This window comes from Gallus gallus, chromosome 9, assembly GCF_016699485.2.
Source record: "Gallus gallus isolate bGalGal1 chromosome 9, bGalGal1.mat.broiler.GRCg7b, whole genome shotgun sequence".
Classification (NCBI taxonomy): domain Eukaryota; kingdom Metazoa; phylum Chordata; class Aves; order Galliformes; family Phasianidae; genus Gallus; species Gallus gallus.
This window is the reverse complement of record NC_052540.1, coordinates 13,716,275-13,733,810: the sequence shown is the minus strand read 5'-3', so window position 1 is coordinate 13,733,810 and position 17,536 is coordinate 13,716,275. Positions and strand designations below refer to the sequence as shown.

The 17,536-nt window shown below is 48.5% G+C and overlaps 1 protein-coding gene across 4 annotated transcripts in view; it reads right to left on the bottom strand.

The window, feature by feature from the left end:
- P3H2 (prolyl 3-hydroxylase 2) overlaps positions 1–17,536 on the bottom strand; it is a 72,573-nt gene that overhangs the window by 1,737 nt on the left and 53,300 nt on the right. For 3 of the 4 annotated variants that reach the window (XM_040705489.2, NM_001398451.1, NM_001001530.2), the window contains exons 2-14: positions 10,997–11,143; positions 9,956–10,145; positions 7,375–7,506; positions 6,691–6,833; positions 5,406–5,495; positions 5,138–5,178; positions 4,650–4,744; positions 2,340–2,467; positions 1,898–1,993; positions 1,663–1,813; positions 1,099–1,216; positions 633–708; positions 301–441 (exon numbers count right to left, since the gene is read on the bottom strand). In XM_040705489.2, coding sequence (XP_040561423.1) covers positions 301–441; positions 633–708; positions 1,099–1,216; positions 1,663–1,813; positions 1,898–1,993; positions 2,340–2,467; positions 4,650–4,744; positions 5,138–5,178; positions 5,406–5,495; positions 6,691–6,833; positions 7,375–7,506; positions 9,956–10,145; positions 10,997–11,143 — 1,548 coding nt within the window. Of the gene's footprint in view, positions 1–300; positions 442–632; positions 709–1,098; positions 1,217–1,330; positions 1,392–1,662; positions 1,814–1,897; positions 1,994–2,339; positions 2,468–4,649; positions 4,745–5,137; positions 5,179–5,405; positions 5,496–6,690; positions 6,834–7,374; positions 7,507–9,955; positions 10,146–10,996; positions 11,144–17,536 lie in introns of those variants that run through there. The other variant, XM_015291384.4, reaches the window with a different exon arrangement.

Here is a 17,536-nt window from a genome sequence, read left to right as displayed (position 1 = left end):
ATCGCCCATGCTGCTCCCGTTCATCGGGTTATTGGCCACTAGGTGTCAGGAACGGACAGCCCCAGCCTCGCACACAGCCCTCCTGCACTCTGCTCAGCATCCCATGCAGCATCCCAGCCCAGCCTGGACAGCTGGCTGTGCCCCTGGGTACCCAGCAGAGAAAACTGCCCTGAGGTTTCCTAAGAGCTCCTCCCTCCCTCCCTGTATCCTCACGTCCCTGCTGTGAGTGGAAATAGAGTGGGACTGGAAGCTACGGATGCTCTGGATCCCATCTCCATCACAGCGTGAGGAGAGACTCACCAGTTCTCTGTAAAGTGGGTCCAAGGTAAACCATAGAGCCACAGCGCACCGCTGCCCTTTGGTAACCGCCTTCACTCCATGTGGGTTCTCACCACCGGATGAGAAGCTGACCATCCGTCCACACTTGGGCTTGATGGATGCCTGCAGGAAAACAGGCAATGAGGGTGGCACACACTGGCCATGTCTGGGTTCCCTGTGGCCCAGGGCCCTGCTGGGTGTCTGGCCCTGAGACTGTGCAGGGCACCTGCACGGTGCAGCCTCTGAGCTGACCAGGAAATGCCTCAGCAATTACCTCCTGTGTTGGGCTCGGCCAGGAAAGGGCATTGACTCACCGTCACTGTTTTGGCATCCATCTCAGTGAAAATGAATTCGCCGCCTTCGAAATCTGCATTCATGTAGAGGAGGGCACTGGGGGAAGAAGCAGGAGAGCCCTGTGGAGATGACTGCTCTGGGTCTATCATGCTGAGAGGGGAGGTACAGCCCTCTCTACTTCCTCTCCCATCAGCCAGAGCAGTCTAGCCCAAATACTGCTGGTTTGGAACCCCAGCTGAGAACCAGCAGATCACTTATTGACCAGGGGACAATTCTCAAAGCGTCCCACATCACACCAGCTTCCACCCTTCCATTTTGCACCAAAAAAAGCCTCAAAGATAGAGCCCTGAGGGCCAGACTGGGACCTCCTCACCATAAAATACTGCAGGGCTATTACAGTTAAACTCCAGCTTGCAGCTTAGCCATGATGCTTTCTGCTATCAGCAAGGATCTGTTGGATGTCAGGGGCAACCCCATCCTTCCTACCTGTAGTCCCGAAAGGTGTAGGCAGGAGGCTCCTTCCAGCACTCATTGGCCTCGGGGTCCAGGAGGCAGTTGTCGGCATGGATGGGGTGGCTCAGGTCATTCCTCCTCTCCTGCTGGCCTAGGCAGGGCCATGGGGAGGAAGGGGTGGATGAAGTGGCAATGCTACACTCTGTGGGGTCATGGTGTGGACAAGCAAGAGGAGCAAAGAAAACGCTGGGGAGAAAAGGCAAACCTGAGGAGTCAGATTTGCTCAGCTTTGCTTGTTTGTTATTGATGGGAAGAGAGATGGAGAGCTAGTAGGTAGAAAGGAGAAGGGACAGTGAGACAGAGGAAAGAGAAGAGAGAAAAGAGAAAGAGTTGGAGACACGAAGAGCAAGACAAACCCCAGAAATGAGCTTCTTTGGGACAGCAGTGCCCACACTACAGCTGAGTGACTTCGCCCAGCTCTTGGCCATCACTTGAAGCACCAGACAAAAGAGACTCCCAGACTCATATCCCCACTCGCCACGCTGCCACCCCCCATGGGGGACTCAACACCAGCCCAGTGCCACCCCCGGGGCTCACCAGAGAGAGCGGTGCGGCACACCAGGTGAGTGTAGGAGAAGTAGAGTGTGGAGTTGAGCATGAAGTAGGACTCGACGATCCTGCGGGCCTTCTCGCTGATGTCGTAGAAGAGCCGGGCGCTCTTCAGTGGGACACGGCCCTCATAGCCATACTGGGCAGGGACAAAGGGTGAGGAGTTAGTGCCATGCCAGCTAGAGGGGAGGGGGCAGAAGGAGAGGAGAAATAGGAACTCTACCTTGAGGGCTTTGAGGACCGTGGCTCCTTCAAATCTCTCATTTGGAGTATGGGGAGAGGTTTTGCCCCTATAGCCATCTCCAGCCAACATGATCCCCTGCCAGGACAGACACAAACATGGGTGATTGTGAATTAGTTCCTCAGGAGAAGGGGGGGGAGGAGAAATCTGCAATGCAATCAGCTGGGACCCTCTTCCCTCATCCCCCAGGACCAGCCCAAGGAGGACCAGCAGCTCCTGTGCTGGAGCTAGGGGTATATTATTGGGATAAGCATGACTATACTCTCCACCAGCATCACACCATTTGCAATACCCAGGATCAAGGAGCAAGCCCTGAACCTAACTGTAGACAGACAGAACAACTCTGACAAGTCAAACATTTGGGAGAGCATCAAATACTGAACCCACAAGGCAGCCACATCCCCCACGGACACAACCCACTCACACTGGCCACTCTGTGAAGCTCCCGACACTGCTCCTCTGAGATGACGTTGTCCAGCAGCACTCGCTGGGTGCCGTTCAGCTGCTGTGAGTTGTAGACAAACTTCACGTCGCTGTAGAGAAGTGGACCCCCTGATGGAAAGAGAGCCACAAAAGAGCCCTGCTGAACATGACCTGGCCTTGCTGACATCTTGTACTGTGGCTGAGGGCCAGCTGAAGTCACCCGGGTGTGCTTCCAGGGAAACAGCTTTACAGCACAGAGCAGAGCTTGGCCTCACATCAACAACAAAAGAAACAGAAGCAATGGAAACACCCAGAGGTGAAATCAATTTGCTGCAAGAGCGTCAGCACTTTCCACATTCTCATTAGCAGTGCCTTGCAAGCGCATCCTGAAAATGCAAGAACCCAAGAGGGCACAATGAGAGACACTGGCTAACCTAGTCCTCCTGTCCAACCCTGAGCTTCCATTGCATTTCCTTGTGCTACTCCTGCTGGCTTGCATGCAAAGCCACTCTCTGCCATTGTCCTCAATGGGTATTCTTGCCTTTTTACCCATGTAGAAAACCCAAATGCATGGGTGGTTTGCAGCAAACATCACTTCTGCTTGATCCCACTGGGGAATGCAACAGCCAGGGGACCCTGAGGACAATCTTTGTCTCCTGTAGTGGCCATGGAACTGCCACAGTCATCCCTTTGCTGCAACAACCCTTCACTCTTGTCTGGATCATAGAATCATTGAGGTTGGAAAAGGCCACTAGGATCATCTTGTCCAACATGTAGCATCACTCCTCTTTCTCAACTGCTCTCCAAATAAAGCCTTTGAAACAGGAACCAGATGTCCTGGCTTTTATATATAATATTGGGAAATGAAGAGATATCTATAATGAGTTCGTATTGTTCAGTGTCATGTCACTTAACCCTTGAGCTTTAAAAACAACATAATAATGATAATATTTCATAATATTTCCTAACCCTGACCCAAATAAGCCATGGGACCAACACCAGAGCTCCTCTACCCTCCCACAGTCACATTCCATTCTGCTCTGCTCTGGTTCAGAGCACACAACACATCAACCCATGGATCAGCCATTGGCAACCACGTTCTCACTGTTCATTTAGGAGAGGAGGGATGGATGGGGATTATTTAAAGCCTGGGCTGCTTTTCAAGAAGCCAGAGCACGCTCCGGGATCCGTGGTGCATCATGACCTGGTGGGCTCTGACATTTCCTAAAGATAAAACTGCAATAGGGGTGAGTTTATTTTGGAAGAGAGCCACGGATCCAGGGCTGAGATCAAGAGATCCACGTGTATGCTCTGTAAAAAAAAAAAAAACACCCCAAAGATACTGGGGAATTCTTTGTGCTTTTGGGAGCAAAGGATCTGATAGAAAAGGGGAAAAGGGTGGAACAGTTCAGTATAAAAGTGGAGCACAACATGAAAGCACACCTTTCTCTTTCTCTTCTGACCTTTTCTCTTTCCAAGAGGGAAACAGAAAGAAATAAAGCAGCAGGGTGGACTAAAATCCTTTCCTTTCCTTGAAACGTTTCAGTTTTCTCTGTAAACTAAACCAACAAGAACGAAAGCACAGCACAGAGAAAGACACAGTGAAATTATCTGGTTGCAAAGGCAAACAAAGCAACAAATATAAATCAGCAAGCTCTTGGCTTAAGCAGCTCCTCAATGTCCTCCGACTTTACGTGCGTGGCTAAAGATGGGGAAGTGACTCTGAACAAGATACTGAGCAGCAAGAAACAACTTGGGCCACAGAAAGCTGTGAATTTCCTCCATCCGTTGGTTTACAGAGAGGTTGAACTGCCAGCTGCTGTGGAGCTGGCCCACAAAACACCTCCTGGCCTGAGATCCTGTTGTTTTGCAGTGAGGAGCACGCACTGGTATTTGGCCACAATCTGGTTTTTCTAAATTGCTACAAGGGAAACCTCGTCTGTTAGTAGAAGACATTATTATGGTATTTTCTGTGGCTGCTGAGAATGTGCTGAAATCAGTTGAAATCCCTGACGATGGGCCATAAAACTAAAGCATTTGGGGGAAGCCAAAATGTGATGTAACGAGCCAGTCTGCAAACAGAAATGGTTGTTAGTGTGGTGTGATCCAGCCCATTTAGCAAAGCCAGCATTCCCCAAACCTAAGGCTTACAGCATCCTCCTGCAGCCCAGACAATAGGGAATATACTTTTAAAAGCACCTGAAGGAAAGGTTACTGCTCAGGTAGGACTGGCCATCATTGCTCAGCTGTTGGTCTGTAGCAATAGAAAAAAGATCCACTGATTTTGCTGAAACGTTTTCGTTGGACTTACCCTCCTTCAGCTCTCGATCTGGTTTTGGTGTGGGTTTCTTTGTTAGTGACAGCCGGGGCCCATCCTCTGGCTCACTGCTAATACTCGATGGGACACTGGGAAGGGAGAGAGAAGAGGAACATTGTGACTTTGGTTGCAGATCTCCAGGTCTGGGATTTACGTTGCTTTGATATATATTGCAAGCCAATATGTAAACAAAAAAAAAAAGAGCAAATTAACGTTTCATACAGATGTCCCAAGTAGAAACTCAATGGGAAACCAAAGGGTTTTTTCAGTAACGGGAGTAACAGTTTCAGCAAAGCAGAGCTACCAACAAACCCTTCAGAGCAGCCCTGGCTTCATCCACCAACTTCCCTCTGCTCCCGTTTGTTTTGAGGCACTCAGCTATGGGAACACCTGTCACAGCCATGGCAGTGTGCTGGGATGGCTGTGGATGGGTATCCCCACCACAGCCACGTCACAAGGACCTGAATGAGGTGCTGGCTCACCTATGCTCATCTTGGCGGGCACCATACCTCTTCCAGTAGTTCTGAGGGAAAAAAGAAGGTTGATTTTAAACTTGATATCCACACACAGCTTTCATTCCTGGCTGCTCCCTTGCTTTGCCAATGCCATTTCCCCAGTAATGGACACGCCAGCCCAAGACTCAGCTCCTGAGTCACCCACGTGGGACTCACTTTACAATAGGAAGAGGTGCAAGGTGGTCCTATGGCTGTGAACCCCTGAATGCCCCACAACAGCAAACCCAGGCCTTACTGGCTCCGTGTAGGTGAACCCCAGGCCAACCGCAGCCACCCGCAGGAGGTGGGACTCCAGCTTGTGCCGATGCAGCAATGCTTTTGCTTCCTGAAAGGAACAGGAGAAGAGAGGATGTTGCACATGCAGTCCCTTCCAACATGGGATATTCTGTGTTTCTAAACTGGGGCATGCTTAGGTCATGCCTTACAGCAGCTTCAGGAAGCCTGGAATCCCTAAACACACATGAATAGCACCATGGAAAGCCTCTGAATAGCTGGGTAAGATAGTGACTAGGGGAAGCCAGAGCAGGAGGAAGGGCCAGGCTGGTGGAGCAAGGGCCTTGGCTGGGCTGTGCCTCAGTTTCCCTGTCCTGTTCCATGGGAGTAGTGAGTGGGCAGCAGCATCACAGCCTGGGATTCTGGATGGGCATCATAAAGGTGGAAATAATCCAAAGGGCTTCTTTTTCAAATGAAATATATATAAACAAAATACTGGGCTTTATCCTACTTCACAAAGTAAAAACAATTGCTTTGTCACAGAAGACTTCAAACCAAAGGATAACATTGAAATGCTTTTTTCAGCATCTGTTTTTTTTTTTCCCCCCTGGATCTGTTTTCTCAGGAGAGACAACGATCTTATTTAGCCTCTCTCTTTTCAAGCACTTCACCAAATTCCTTAAGGAATGGAATACCCAATTCCCGCCCACCTCTCCAATGGGAATGAGCCTCTGCAGGGCTGCGATGGGACAGGAGGAACTGCTCTTCTGCACCATGAGAACAGCAGCTCTGAGCCTGAGGATGAAGATGCCCTGAAGGCCGTCCCTCTGGATGACTGAACAAACACTGCCTGCTCGCCTGACCCCATCCTCACCCTGCTCCCCACAGGACAGGCTGAGCACTCAACTCCAAGGCAGCGACTCGAGCGTTAGCGCTGACATCCCAAGCTTCCCTTGGGAAAATATTTCCCAGCACTCTATTAACAGAGGTTGCCCTCTGCTCAGTGCCTCGCTGCATTCCTCCTCCACATCTCCTCCAGAGCACAAAGGGAGGGCTTCTGCTTGAGGCACACGGACATTGCCCTCACTGCACTTCCTCAAGCATTTACAGAAGATCCTGCTCTCCAGCTTCTCCCTCGTGCTCTGGACTTGCACCATTGCAATCAGCATATCTCCACCTGGCCCAGCAGCTCCACATTTGCTTTCAAAGCAATGCCTGTGTGGGAAAGCTGCCAAGCCGCTCTAATTCCTAGCAGATGCTTTTGTTAAAACCTGCACCAAGGGCTCGTATGCAGTGCTCAATCTCACCTTTCTGGGCTTGATAGTGGCCGGATCCACGGTACCTTCCAAGAGGCCCTCATAATAAGCTGCATTCTCCAAGACATCTTCATCATCCGGGTGGAAGAGGAGGTAGGACCTGGCACACTCCAGGGCTTTCACGTAGTCACCGACTGGGAGGTAACACAGCAGGTATCAGGGGCACAGCCTCTCCCATGTGCAGCTGCTCTCTGGGCGTTCTCCACCAACACATTAAACCTCTCATTTTAGAGAATAAAGCTTTCTAGAAGACCTGCACACTACGTATGAAACACTGCTGACTCCTCCAGCTCTCTTCCCACTGCACTGATGAATTAAGAAGCATTTGATTTGAACACAAATGTTGACCCTCACTCATTCTGCCCTTTTCAGGAAAGCACCCACCACGTGAGATAACCAGAATTCTGCCCAGGCTTTCTTTTTTAGAAGAGGACGTAACAAAACACCATACAGGACCACAAAACTGATGAAAACACACAGCTAATGGATGTGACTGTGTTGAATAGTGGTGTTTCACAGCTGAGAATCTGCTCTACCAAATAGCATTGCTGTGCTCTTTGTTGTAGTTTCCATTTCATGGGGAAAATATCCTGAAGTCCCACAAAACAAATCGCACCTGAGCAAAGCCCAGCAACACGCAGAGGGAGCTGTAAGGAGCAGGAAGACGGGCCTTACCTCTGTAATAGGCAAACTGCAGGTAATCGTAGTGGAGGGGAAGGAAGTTTTCGATGGGTGAGATGCGGCCCGAGCGCGTGGCGAGCTCTCGGATGCAGTCGTGTTTGCAGGCCAGGACTTGCATGTAGTGATCTGATGGGAGAAGAGGGAAATGAAATGTTAATGCTGACAGCGTACAGACAGCGACCGTGCGTTCCCAACTGAAGGACATGCAGCTCCTGGTCCAGCAGCGACCAAGTACCTAGAGGAACAAGCTCAGCCTCCTTTTCAAAGCCAACAGAGAGCCACAGTCGTGTTTTGCCCACCTCTGAGAAGTGCTGCTCTCCTTCTGCCAACTGTAGAGGGAGCCTGAGCATCTCTTTTGCACCCCAGGAGATGCCACCACTGCCTGAGAAAGTGCAGGGTTGGTGACAGGTAGGAGCTCAACCCCAAGAGCCAACCCCCAAGGGCAACCACAAAGCAAGAGAGGTGTGAGGACACTGTGGCCACTTCTACAGCACGTCAGTCAGCCCATGTTGGCAGCAAAACCCCTGCACTCATTGCTCCTCAACGATATCTCCTGGGGTAATGAAAGCACATGGCAAACATCTGCCATCAGCACGTTTTCTGATCGGTGGGAGTACACAATTCAGTATCATCCAGCTGATACAATGCCTGAAGCCAAAGCTGACATCTGAATCCCATTTGGAGCCTTTGCTGCAGTGTACGTACAAATCTACTTTGCTTGCTCTGTTCCTGTACACCATTAAAAACTTTCAGAAACAAACACAGGCTTGAAAAAAAACAAAAACAAAAAAAACCATGTGCTCAGCTACCAAAGCACTTCTTGGAGCTGCCAAGAAAACAGCCGGAGGAATTTGTGCTGAGATCAACTGGAAACTCAAAACAGCCCCATTTTCTTCAAGCAGGTAGCCTGGACAGCCTGATTTACAATATACATCCAGGGTATTGTATTAAGGAGAGCAAAAAGTATATAAGTATAAGACATAAGTAATTCTGTTGTCATTTAAACCTCTTTAAGCATCCCAAGCCTGAAAAAATCCATCCCTGATAAGGACAAGAACTGCTTTCGGTCAGTACTGTCAGGGTACCCAAGAAACAGGCTGTATATACTGGAATCAGTGCACTGAAATGCATCTGTCCCTGGGTGGGGAGGTGTGACTGTTTCCACCCCTTGCAGTGGCACAGCAAACTAGCTTGGGACTGAAAAAAAGAATAGGGCTTTGGAGAAAGGTAAACACTCATCCTGTGCTATAACAATAATCCATAAGTTTAGGTTGGAAGGGACCTTTTAAAGGACCATCTAATCCAACTAAGTCCTTCTCCCACTACATCAGGATGCCCAAAGCCCCATACAGCCTGGCCTGAACACATGGAGGGGGCACATTCATATGTCAGGGGTTTCTCATCTTGGCAGGTTCCATTAGACTTCTTGCTGCTAGGCAAGCAGAACTACTCAAAACCAAAACCAATCTGCATCTGAGTGAAATACTTCCCATGAAAGAAGCAAAACTCCAACATACGATGCAACTCCAAGACCAAGAGCAGATAAATAAGAGTTCTGCCAGCAAACAATTCTTAATTTATTGCTCTTCTATCCCTTACAACAACTAATTTCACGTAATCTTATTCCCAGTGAGAATAAACAGTTTTAATCCCCTCTGGCTCACTTGCATGCAAATCCAAAGATTGCATAGCCATGTTCAAATCTGTCCAGAGACTTCAGACAAGATCATACTTAGGTGGGCCTCCACTAATGACAAATCCATCCCTTTGGATGGGAAGGAAATCTAAGTCCTGAGCCTTTTTGGCAACTTTCCTGTCCATCTGGAGCAGGGCCAGGACAACTCAGCTGCTTTCTTCATATGCACTGAAAAATCAGAGAAAATACAACCACTGAAGTCTAGTTATTAATTCAAGTGAGATTGTGTACAGGGGGAAACCAAGGCAGTTCATGCTAAAGTGCCTTTAATTCAGCCCTAACTGAATGCTGCTGATGCCCCACGCATCTGGAAATGTAATTCTTCCAGTTCAGTCTCTTCTGCTCAAGACCAGAATGAGATGCCCTGGTTCCCTGCCCTCTGTATTTGCACTTTCTAGTCTTAATCCTGCAGCATTACTCACTAACAACAGTGAGGGGAGAAAAGACATTTCACCAAACTCAGCCAAGAGCCTCTAATGCTGTAATGTAAAAACATAATAGAAAGTACAGCAATAATAGTGAGGCAGCAAATGGGAACAAGCCCAGACACAGCAGCCATGGAGGCAAAAACCAAAGAAGAAAATTTGCTTACCTTTAGAGGACCTCAGGTAGGCAAGGATCTCCAGTGAGATACCCTCAGCTCCACTGCCAACACTTAAATGAGGTCTGGGAAGGGGTGGATCCTGACTCCACACCCTCTGGTCACTCCAGTACATTGCATGCACCTGAGTTCCCCTGTGTTGGCCCTGCCTTCCCACCAGGTGCTCAATCACTGCTTCAGGCCGTGATGCAGTGTTTCTGCTACACAGTCCAAACTCAACAGTTAAAAACACTGACAGTCCGTTGGGTGAGAACCAGTAAGATGCAAAAAGATCTCACCTGCAATAGCTTCGTAGAGGCCAGCCTTATATTCCAGGTATTCGTGTTCCTCAAACCTCTGTGGTCCTTCGCACATGATCTGGCAATCCTCATCCTCAGCATAGTACCCTTCCAGTGCACGCTCCAAGAAGGTGATGGCCAACCCGTACTCCTCCTTGTCATAGTGCCTGACACCAGCACTGTAATCCTCCTGAGAAGCCAGCAGGAGACAGGACAGTAAGTAGGTACAGACCACAGCAACCTGCCCCTGAACCATGGGTGCTTTTTGGAAGAAGTACAATGGGCAAGGACAGAGCAGTCTCCTTAGTTATCTACTAGGTGTAAGCACTGCGCCAAACCACACTTAGGCCATCAGTGGACTTCTGGACCAGTTGTATGTTGTAAATCTGTTTAAATGCTCTTCTGAACTCCTCTATGCCTAGGGCATCCTGAGAGCCACTGCTGGATTACGCACTCTTTTCTCTGTTTTAACCCTTTTACCCAACAATGACAATGAATGCTAATGGAAAAGACTGCACTTGACTCAGGCAGTCAAACTGCCACCCCAGCTTCCTAGTGCCTTGTGAAATCAGAAGGTGGGGATGGCTCTGGCACTCATGTGGGCCTTTTGCCTTAGAGAAGCGTAAAAAGCTGTCCCTTGACTGTCACCATGCACTGTCACCAGCACAGCTGTGCCCTGCCCAAGTGGGAGAACCCAGCCTGTAAGAAACATATATGAGCCAGGATCTGCCCATTAGCGCAAAGGAGGGCACCCATCAGAGCTTCTGGTATGTAACTGACACAAATGATCTAGGAGCTCCCTGAAGGGAGGGACTGAGATGGGGACACAGCCTTCACAAAAACAGTAGGCAGTGCTGTGAAAAACAGGAGCTGACTTGGCTTAAAGGAGAGCTCTGAAAGGGAAAGTTTGTTTTGCTCTATTGTAACGTGGACCTTGGCAAGAATCTCTCCATTCACAGATGATGCTCTCTTGGCCTCCCAAATCTCTTTAGTCCAGACTGTCTGACACTTAACCCAGGCACCTCTTCAGCTCAGACTCACCATGTGCGGCTTGGCCTCCAGGTCGATCAAGCTGACTTTCCCTGCTGTGGTTTTGTAGTTCTCAATGTCCTGCTGTATCTCCATGTGCTCAGGGTTTGCCATGAAGAAGGTGTGAGCTGCGTTTGCTGCCTCCTCCAGCTTGTTCAGCTGTAACAAGGTAAGAAAGACCATCCAAGTTGGTGATGTACAGCTGTTTATGAGAGCTGGAACAAGATGACCTTTGAGTTCCCTTTCAACCCAAGCCATTCTCATGCCATTCCTCATGTTTAGTGAGAACTACTGGTGATGGGTGAATGGTTGGACTGGGTGATCCTGTGGGTCTTTTCCAACCTTAGTGATTTTATGATTCTATGATTCTTTGATTCTATGATTCTATCTGCTGAGAGATGTACCTGGACACCTTTTAGACACCACTGGGCTGGGCAGTGAAGGGATAAGCAAGGTAAACCTGAATGCAGAGTCTACAGAAAATGGCTGGGGACTTGAGACCATTTATTTTGCTCAGATGTGTACATCTGCAAAAGACTGAACTCTGCTGATAATGACAGACAGATAAGGAGGAGTTTACCTTGACATGTCGAGTTATTTTGGGTTTTTAAGTTCATGAATGAGACCAGACATTAGTGTTATTCCAGAGAGAGCCTCCTAAACAAATACAGACACAATGCTCCACACATTCACAGCTGCAGGAGTGCAGGGAGCAGGCCAGATGTTCAGGTGAACATCTGCATGACCCATCACGACAGACGCCACTCGCACAGCTGAGACATTTGCTCCTGAAGGAAAGCAATGCCTCTGCCCAAATGCAAGGTGCAGAGACGGGCAGGGAACATTTGCATGCTGAGCAGGATCCCCCAAGCCCATCCTGCTTGAGGCACGCACGTGTGTACAAACAATATCCAAAATGGCAAAGGGATGGCTTCAGTTCAGCTGGGCAGGGGAAGTCCCACTGGAAGCAGCAAGTACACGCCAAATCACTCAGCAAATCTAATAAAGTCATAGAGTTGTAGAATCGTAGGATTGTTTGATTTGGAAGGGACCCTTAAAGGCCATCTGGTCCTACTCCCTGCACTGAACAGGGATACCCACAGCTCCATCAGGTGCTCAGAGCCCCGTCCAGCCTGACCTTGGGTGTCTCCAGGGCCGGGGCACCACCATCTCTCTGGGCAACCTGTGCCAGTGTGTCACTACCCTTAGTGTAAAAAACATCTTCCTTATATCCAATCTAAATCTCCCCTCTTTTAGTCTGAAGCCATTTCCCCTCATCCTATCACAACAGACCTGGCTAAAGAAGCTGTCCCCTTCTTTCTTACAGCCCCCTTTAGGTACTGAAAGCCTGCAAACCTGTTCCGATGTGGAAAGGCTCTGCCAGGGTTAACAAATACCCCCACTGTTTAACTGGCAGTAGGATGCCTCATTTCCCTCTATATGCAAAGCTTCACATCGCCTGGGAAGATACAGCCTGAGGACACGGGTTACAGCTATGAGGCAGCACAAGGGGATGTGTCCTGGTTGTGAAGGGAGCAGCCAGAGCCATCTGAATCTCTGCTCCTAAACACCATTTCCAAGTGGCTAATATCTTAAAAACTACCGGCACAGGTTTCTTTTGGCTTTTGCTCAAAACAAAGTGGAATTAGAAAGTGAAGAAACTTTTTTTTGCATTAAAAAATAAAGCAGGGAGACTTGGGATCATCAGGCCCACCGGGGGTTGTGAAATTAGCACTCTGATATCAAACGAGCAATCGCTGTCACACTCATTGCTCCCTGGGGCTTGGAGATGTTGGGGCCAATATTAGCAGCAACATCTGCCTCGAAGAGCAGTTTGTGTCCCTTCATAAGCCCGCAGCTGTCACAGGGGACAGCCCAGGGACCCACAGACAGATGAAGACCTATGGGAGGAACAATCAGTCCACCTGCTCAGCTGTTCTGCTGCTCAAGCACAGCCCAAATTCCCAGCAAGGCCAGGGCAGGGCTGGCTGAGGATGCACGCACGAATACCCCTGAAAAAGAGCTGAGATCCTGGCTCCCACCCACCCCTGAGAGCTGCTCTTTCAACACCAAAGCACCACTGTGCTGCACAGCCCATAGAAATGCAGAAAATTTGCCTTGTGCAAACTGTAGAAGATTTCCAGGATTAGCTCTGTGCTGACAGTGGGTACGGGGAAGCTTTCACTGCCAGGGGAGGATCTGTAACAGTTCATCCCTTGGCATTTCCCACTGGCAATTCTGTTTCCTCTGTCTCTCAGATACCTTAAACGATTTCCCCAGTGTCAAAGCAGAAATTGGAGCAAAGATGAGAACCAAATTCAGATACTCGGCTCCAGGTTTCTCTCAAGCTCTTGATTCTCTGACTTCCCAATGCTAAGAAACTCCTTTTAACGCAGATTCTGACTTTGGGGTTTCTTTTCATTGCAGACTGCAGAACACCTGCATTTAGTTCCAGAACTGACTCTGTCTAATTGTTTCCCCAGGATCCCACTCTGCAGAATAAGCCCTTGGCTTCCCAGCAGGCGAGCAAAATCACTGCAAGAATATCTGAGCAGAGACAGCACACAACTGCAGCCTGCAATCAGAGAGGCTGTAACGGGGCAAGAGGTTTGTTGGACGGAGCTTCTGACCTGATCCAGAGGTTGCTATTATTTGAGCTACTATTTGAGCTGCTCAGAGAAATTACATCCTTCCACACCACAGATGTCTCTTCTGTTCTGGCAGCATCCTGCACACGCAGACTTAAAAGAGAGCAGACCTCTCAGCAAGGGGGGGCTCCCATGACAGGCAAGCTGTGTCAGTTGGTCATGGGACAGACCATCCTTTCCAGAAAGCTGCTGAAAATTGTCACAGATCCTAGGATGGGCTTAGCTTTCCCTGGATAAAACCCACCCCTGTGAGACAAGCAAAGTCTGATTTCTAGACACAACAGACATCCCTTTCCCTCAAAACAAGGCTCACCCCGTGCCTCGTCCCGCTAACTCCTCACAGCAGAGCTGACCTTTTGATTTTGCTAAGTGGACTCAAAGCAGAGCATTCCAACCCAACACTTCTCAATTTATCATGTCCCGCACTTGCCTTAGAAAGACTCGAGCAACACAAAGGAGCCAACAGCTGCTAAGTTCGGGGGAGTTACTGAGTGGATGTCTGTATATAAAAGCAAATTCCTAACTAGTAAGTAAGACACATTCAGAGAGTTGCACTGATATTAATTATGAAACACTCTGGGGAAGCCTTTGCCAAATGCACTAGGCACTGAAGGATATTTTGGTGTTTAAAGGCCTGGGCTGGGACTCAGGGCACCTGGCCTCAGTTCCTGGCCCTGTCGCAATCTCATTGTGCAGTCATTGGAAAAATCACTTTGTTTTCCTTGTGCCTGATTTTCCATTGTTTTAAATGAGTAACAATAAAAAAAAAATGTATTTATCCTACAGGGGAATCGTATTGTTTATTTAGGTGCCAAGTAACTCAGGGACTGCAAGAAAAGCACGTTACACAAGCGGATTTTGATATTTGTAGGGCTCTCAGGACATAATGTAAACGTAAAACATGGCATAACAACCAACGTGGAAGGAAAATCAGCAAGGAAAAAATGACAACTGTGGAAGCACAACCTTGGTATGTGCACTAAGGTCTCTTTGTTCACATTTTTGGGATGAGGTCTCTGGAATGCTGCTGCAGCTTCACACCAAGCCCTGTGTACATCAGCCAAAGCAGACACACCAGGTCGGAACATCAGCAACGAGGCAGACCCTGGAGCACCCTGTCCATGTTGACTTTGTCATGACAACAGACAGAGTCAAGAAGGGGAAAACATAATTTTTTAAGTGTTTCTGGGTTTTGATACTGAATTACTATTTTTTTTTCCCGTGGAAAAACGGAAGATGATTTTAAGAAACAAAACTTAAGATCAAAGAAACTGAGCAAACTGCAGATGTTTATTCCATTCCCATCAGGGACATCATTGGCCTGGATGCACCATGCAGCACAGTCTGTGCCTCAAGTGTACACCAATGCCACTGCACAGTTGATTCTACCTACTTGAGAGAAGGGTGGTGGTACATGGTGTAACTAAGACCTCAAACAACTTTTGACAATGAATTCCCATTCCACTGAACATATTATCAGACAATGGCAATTAGAATCACAGAATTATGGAATTGCTCAGGTTGGAAAAGACCTTCAAGATCATCAAGTCCAAGCTCAACCTTAACCATACTACCCTAACACTAACAACCCACCTCTACATCATATCCCCAAGCACCACATCCAGACGGTTTTTAATAGACTATAGTCATAACTCAACCTGTTCCAACATTAAGGTATCTTCAGCATGCAAGACACTTGGAATTTAAACTTCTTTACTGGGAGTGCAGAAGCTTTACACACCAGAAAACGTGGCAGATCCCCCAAAACCCTGCAGTTCTGTGCATGCATCCACCTGCACAACACCTCGGGGAACGGCTCCGTGCGTGAGTTTGGTACAGAACTGCAGAGAACAACTTTGAAACCATTCACCTGACCCAGAAAGGCCTCAAACCTTCCAGCCAGCCCCTGCTTTACTGAACAGATGTTGTTTTTTTTTTAAAAAAAAGCTTTTCCACAGTTCCACTGCTGCTGTGTTTTATCAAAGGCTTAGCACAGAGGGCTCTGCTTTCAGGAGCGGGTAAGCACAGATAACAAGGGGAATAAAGGGTTCGGTGTCGTGAAGGATTAATCTTACTGTGTCTGTGCAAAGATTACTGCCTAGGCGAGTAGAAGCAAGTAGCATGAGATGGCTATAAATAGCGTGTGACCTCGTCTCAACTGTTTTATTACTGCAAATGGAGGAGGAGGAGCTGATCAGGAAATTTTTCTGTCTGCTGATGGACGCACATGCTGGCAGAAAGGTGCCTGAGCTGCCCGCAGACCCCATCTGGAGAACTGGCACAGGGGGAGCTTCTCATGAGAAAGGAAACCTAGGAAGTGTTTGGGTTTCTTTGTTATTCCAGCAGACGATTTTTCAGCACACAAACATGTGGATTGGTAGCGCATGGTCAAAAGAGCTGACTAGACGCTGGATTGGTCTAAAGCAAGTGGCAGATACTTGGCAACTTAAACAAACCACTTCCAACATGCTTCATGGAACAATTTTTTCTTTCCATTAACCAAGAAAGAAAGCAGACATTCTAACGGATCTCCTACTGAAGCCACACTGGTGCTGCTTTATACAAGCCTTCACATGGATGTGCAGAGTGGGCAAACTGCATCCCACGGGTGCTGGGAGTGTACTGTGCAGCACAAGTACTCTTATCTGCCACAGATCCTGGTTAAGATGAGCACTAGGGTACTCTTAAGCTACAGTGAGACAAACTCATTTTGAAGCTCAGAGCTAGTGAGCACCTTGATCCCCTCTTTCCAACACACTGCAGAATCATAGACTCAATAAGGTTACAAAAGATCACAAAAATCACCCAGTCCAATGACCGACCCACCACACCATGCCCACTGACCATACCTCTTCATGCCACATCTCCACGGCTCTTGAACACCTCCAGAGATGGTGACTCCACCACCTCCCTGGGCAGCCTGTGCCACTGCACCACCACTCTTTGGAAGAGTGGTCATCCCCCCCTCCCTCTCCAGCATACTTTCTCAAAGTCTTCCCAGATACTAAGAACAAAGATTTCTGCATGCTTGTGACACTGCATTATATGCTTAGATGCACCCGTGGTACAACCAAGACCTCACGTGCAGCAGGTCATTACTCATGGCAGGCGACTTCTTGCTAAGCCATTTGCCAGCAGGAAAGCCCCTTCCCACATAAATCCCAAACACACTGACACACTGCAGAACTCATCGACGGAGCAAGCAGTGGGAAACGTGTTTGTGTTTACTGAACTTCAGCCTGACCCACTGTGAAAAACACTCCCAGGCAAATTCTGTCCTATGTAAACACTTGGCTGCGTTTAACGTGCTACGATGATGGCTGTGCTGTGTGTGAAACAGCATTTTTAATGAGGAAAAATTCCTAGAATACACAGTGTGGACTCTCCTGGCAAAAAGAAGGAAGAAATCAAAATCCCTACAGCAGGGTTTTCAAGGTTGGGCACAAAACCCCTTGTTTCCTTTCCAGCCCCGTGTAAAGCATATGAGCCACAAACAACAGATCCCACCACCAACAGCCCACAGGCACAGGGCCACTCCAAGTGCTGAAGTGGGCAGCTGAAAGGCTGGGGGGTGCTTTGGGAGCGAGAGGCAGATGGGGAGGTCAACAGGGCGCTCGCCCCACAGTAGGGATGCCCTGGGAACATCACATTCTTTTTCCTTTCCACAAAGCCTTCCAGCCTTAGCTACCCAAAGGCATTTGATGTGAACCAGAAACAAAGCCAACTCATCTGTGATGAGAGAACTGAAGGGATGCGATGACAAAGAGATGGGGCAGGAGGCACTTGGAAGAGGATCAGGATGGTGCTTTTGCAGACAGCCTCACAGTGCCTAGGATCAAACACAAGTGTCATCCACAACACATGGATCCACATCTGCATGGAAACAAACCTGAGGTGTTTATTC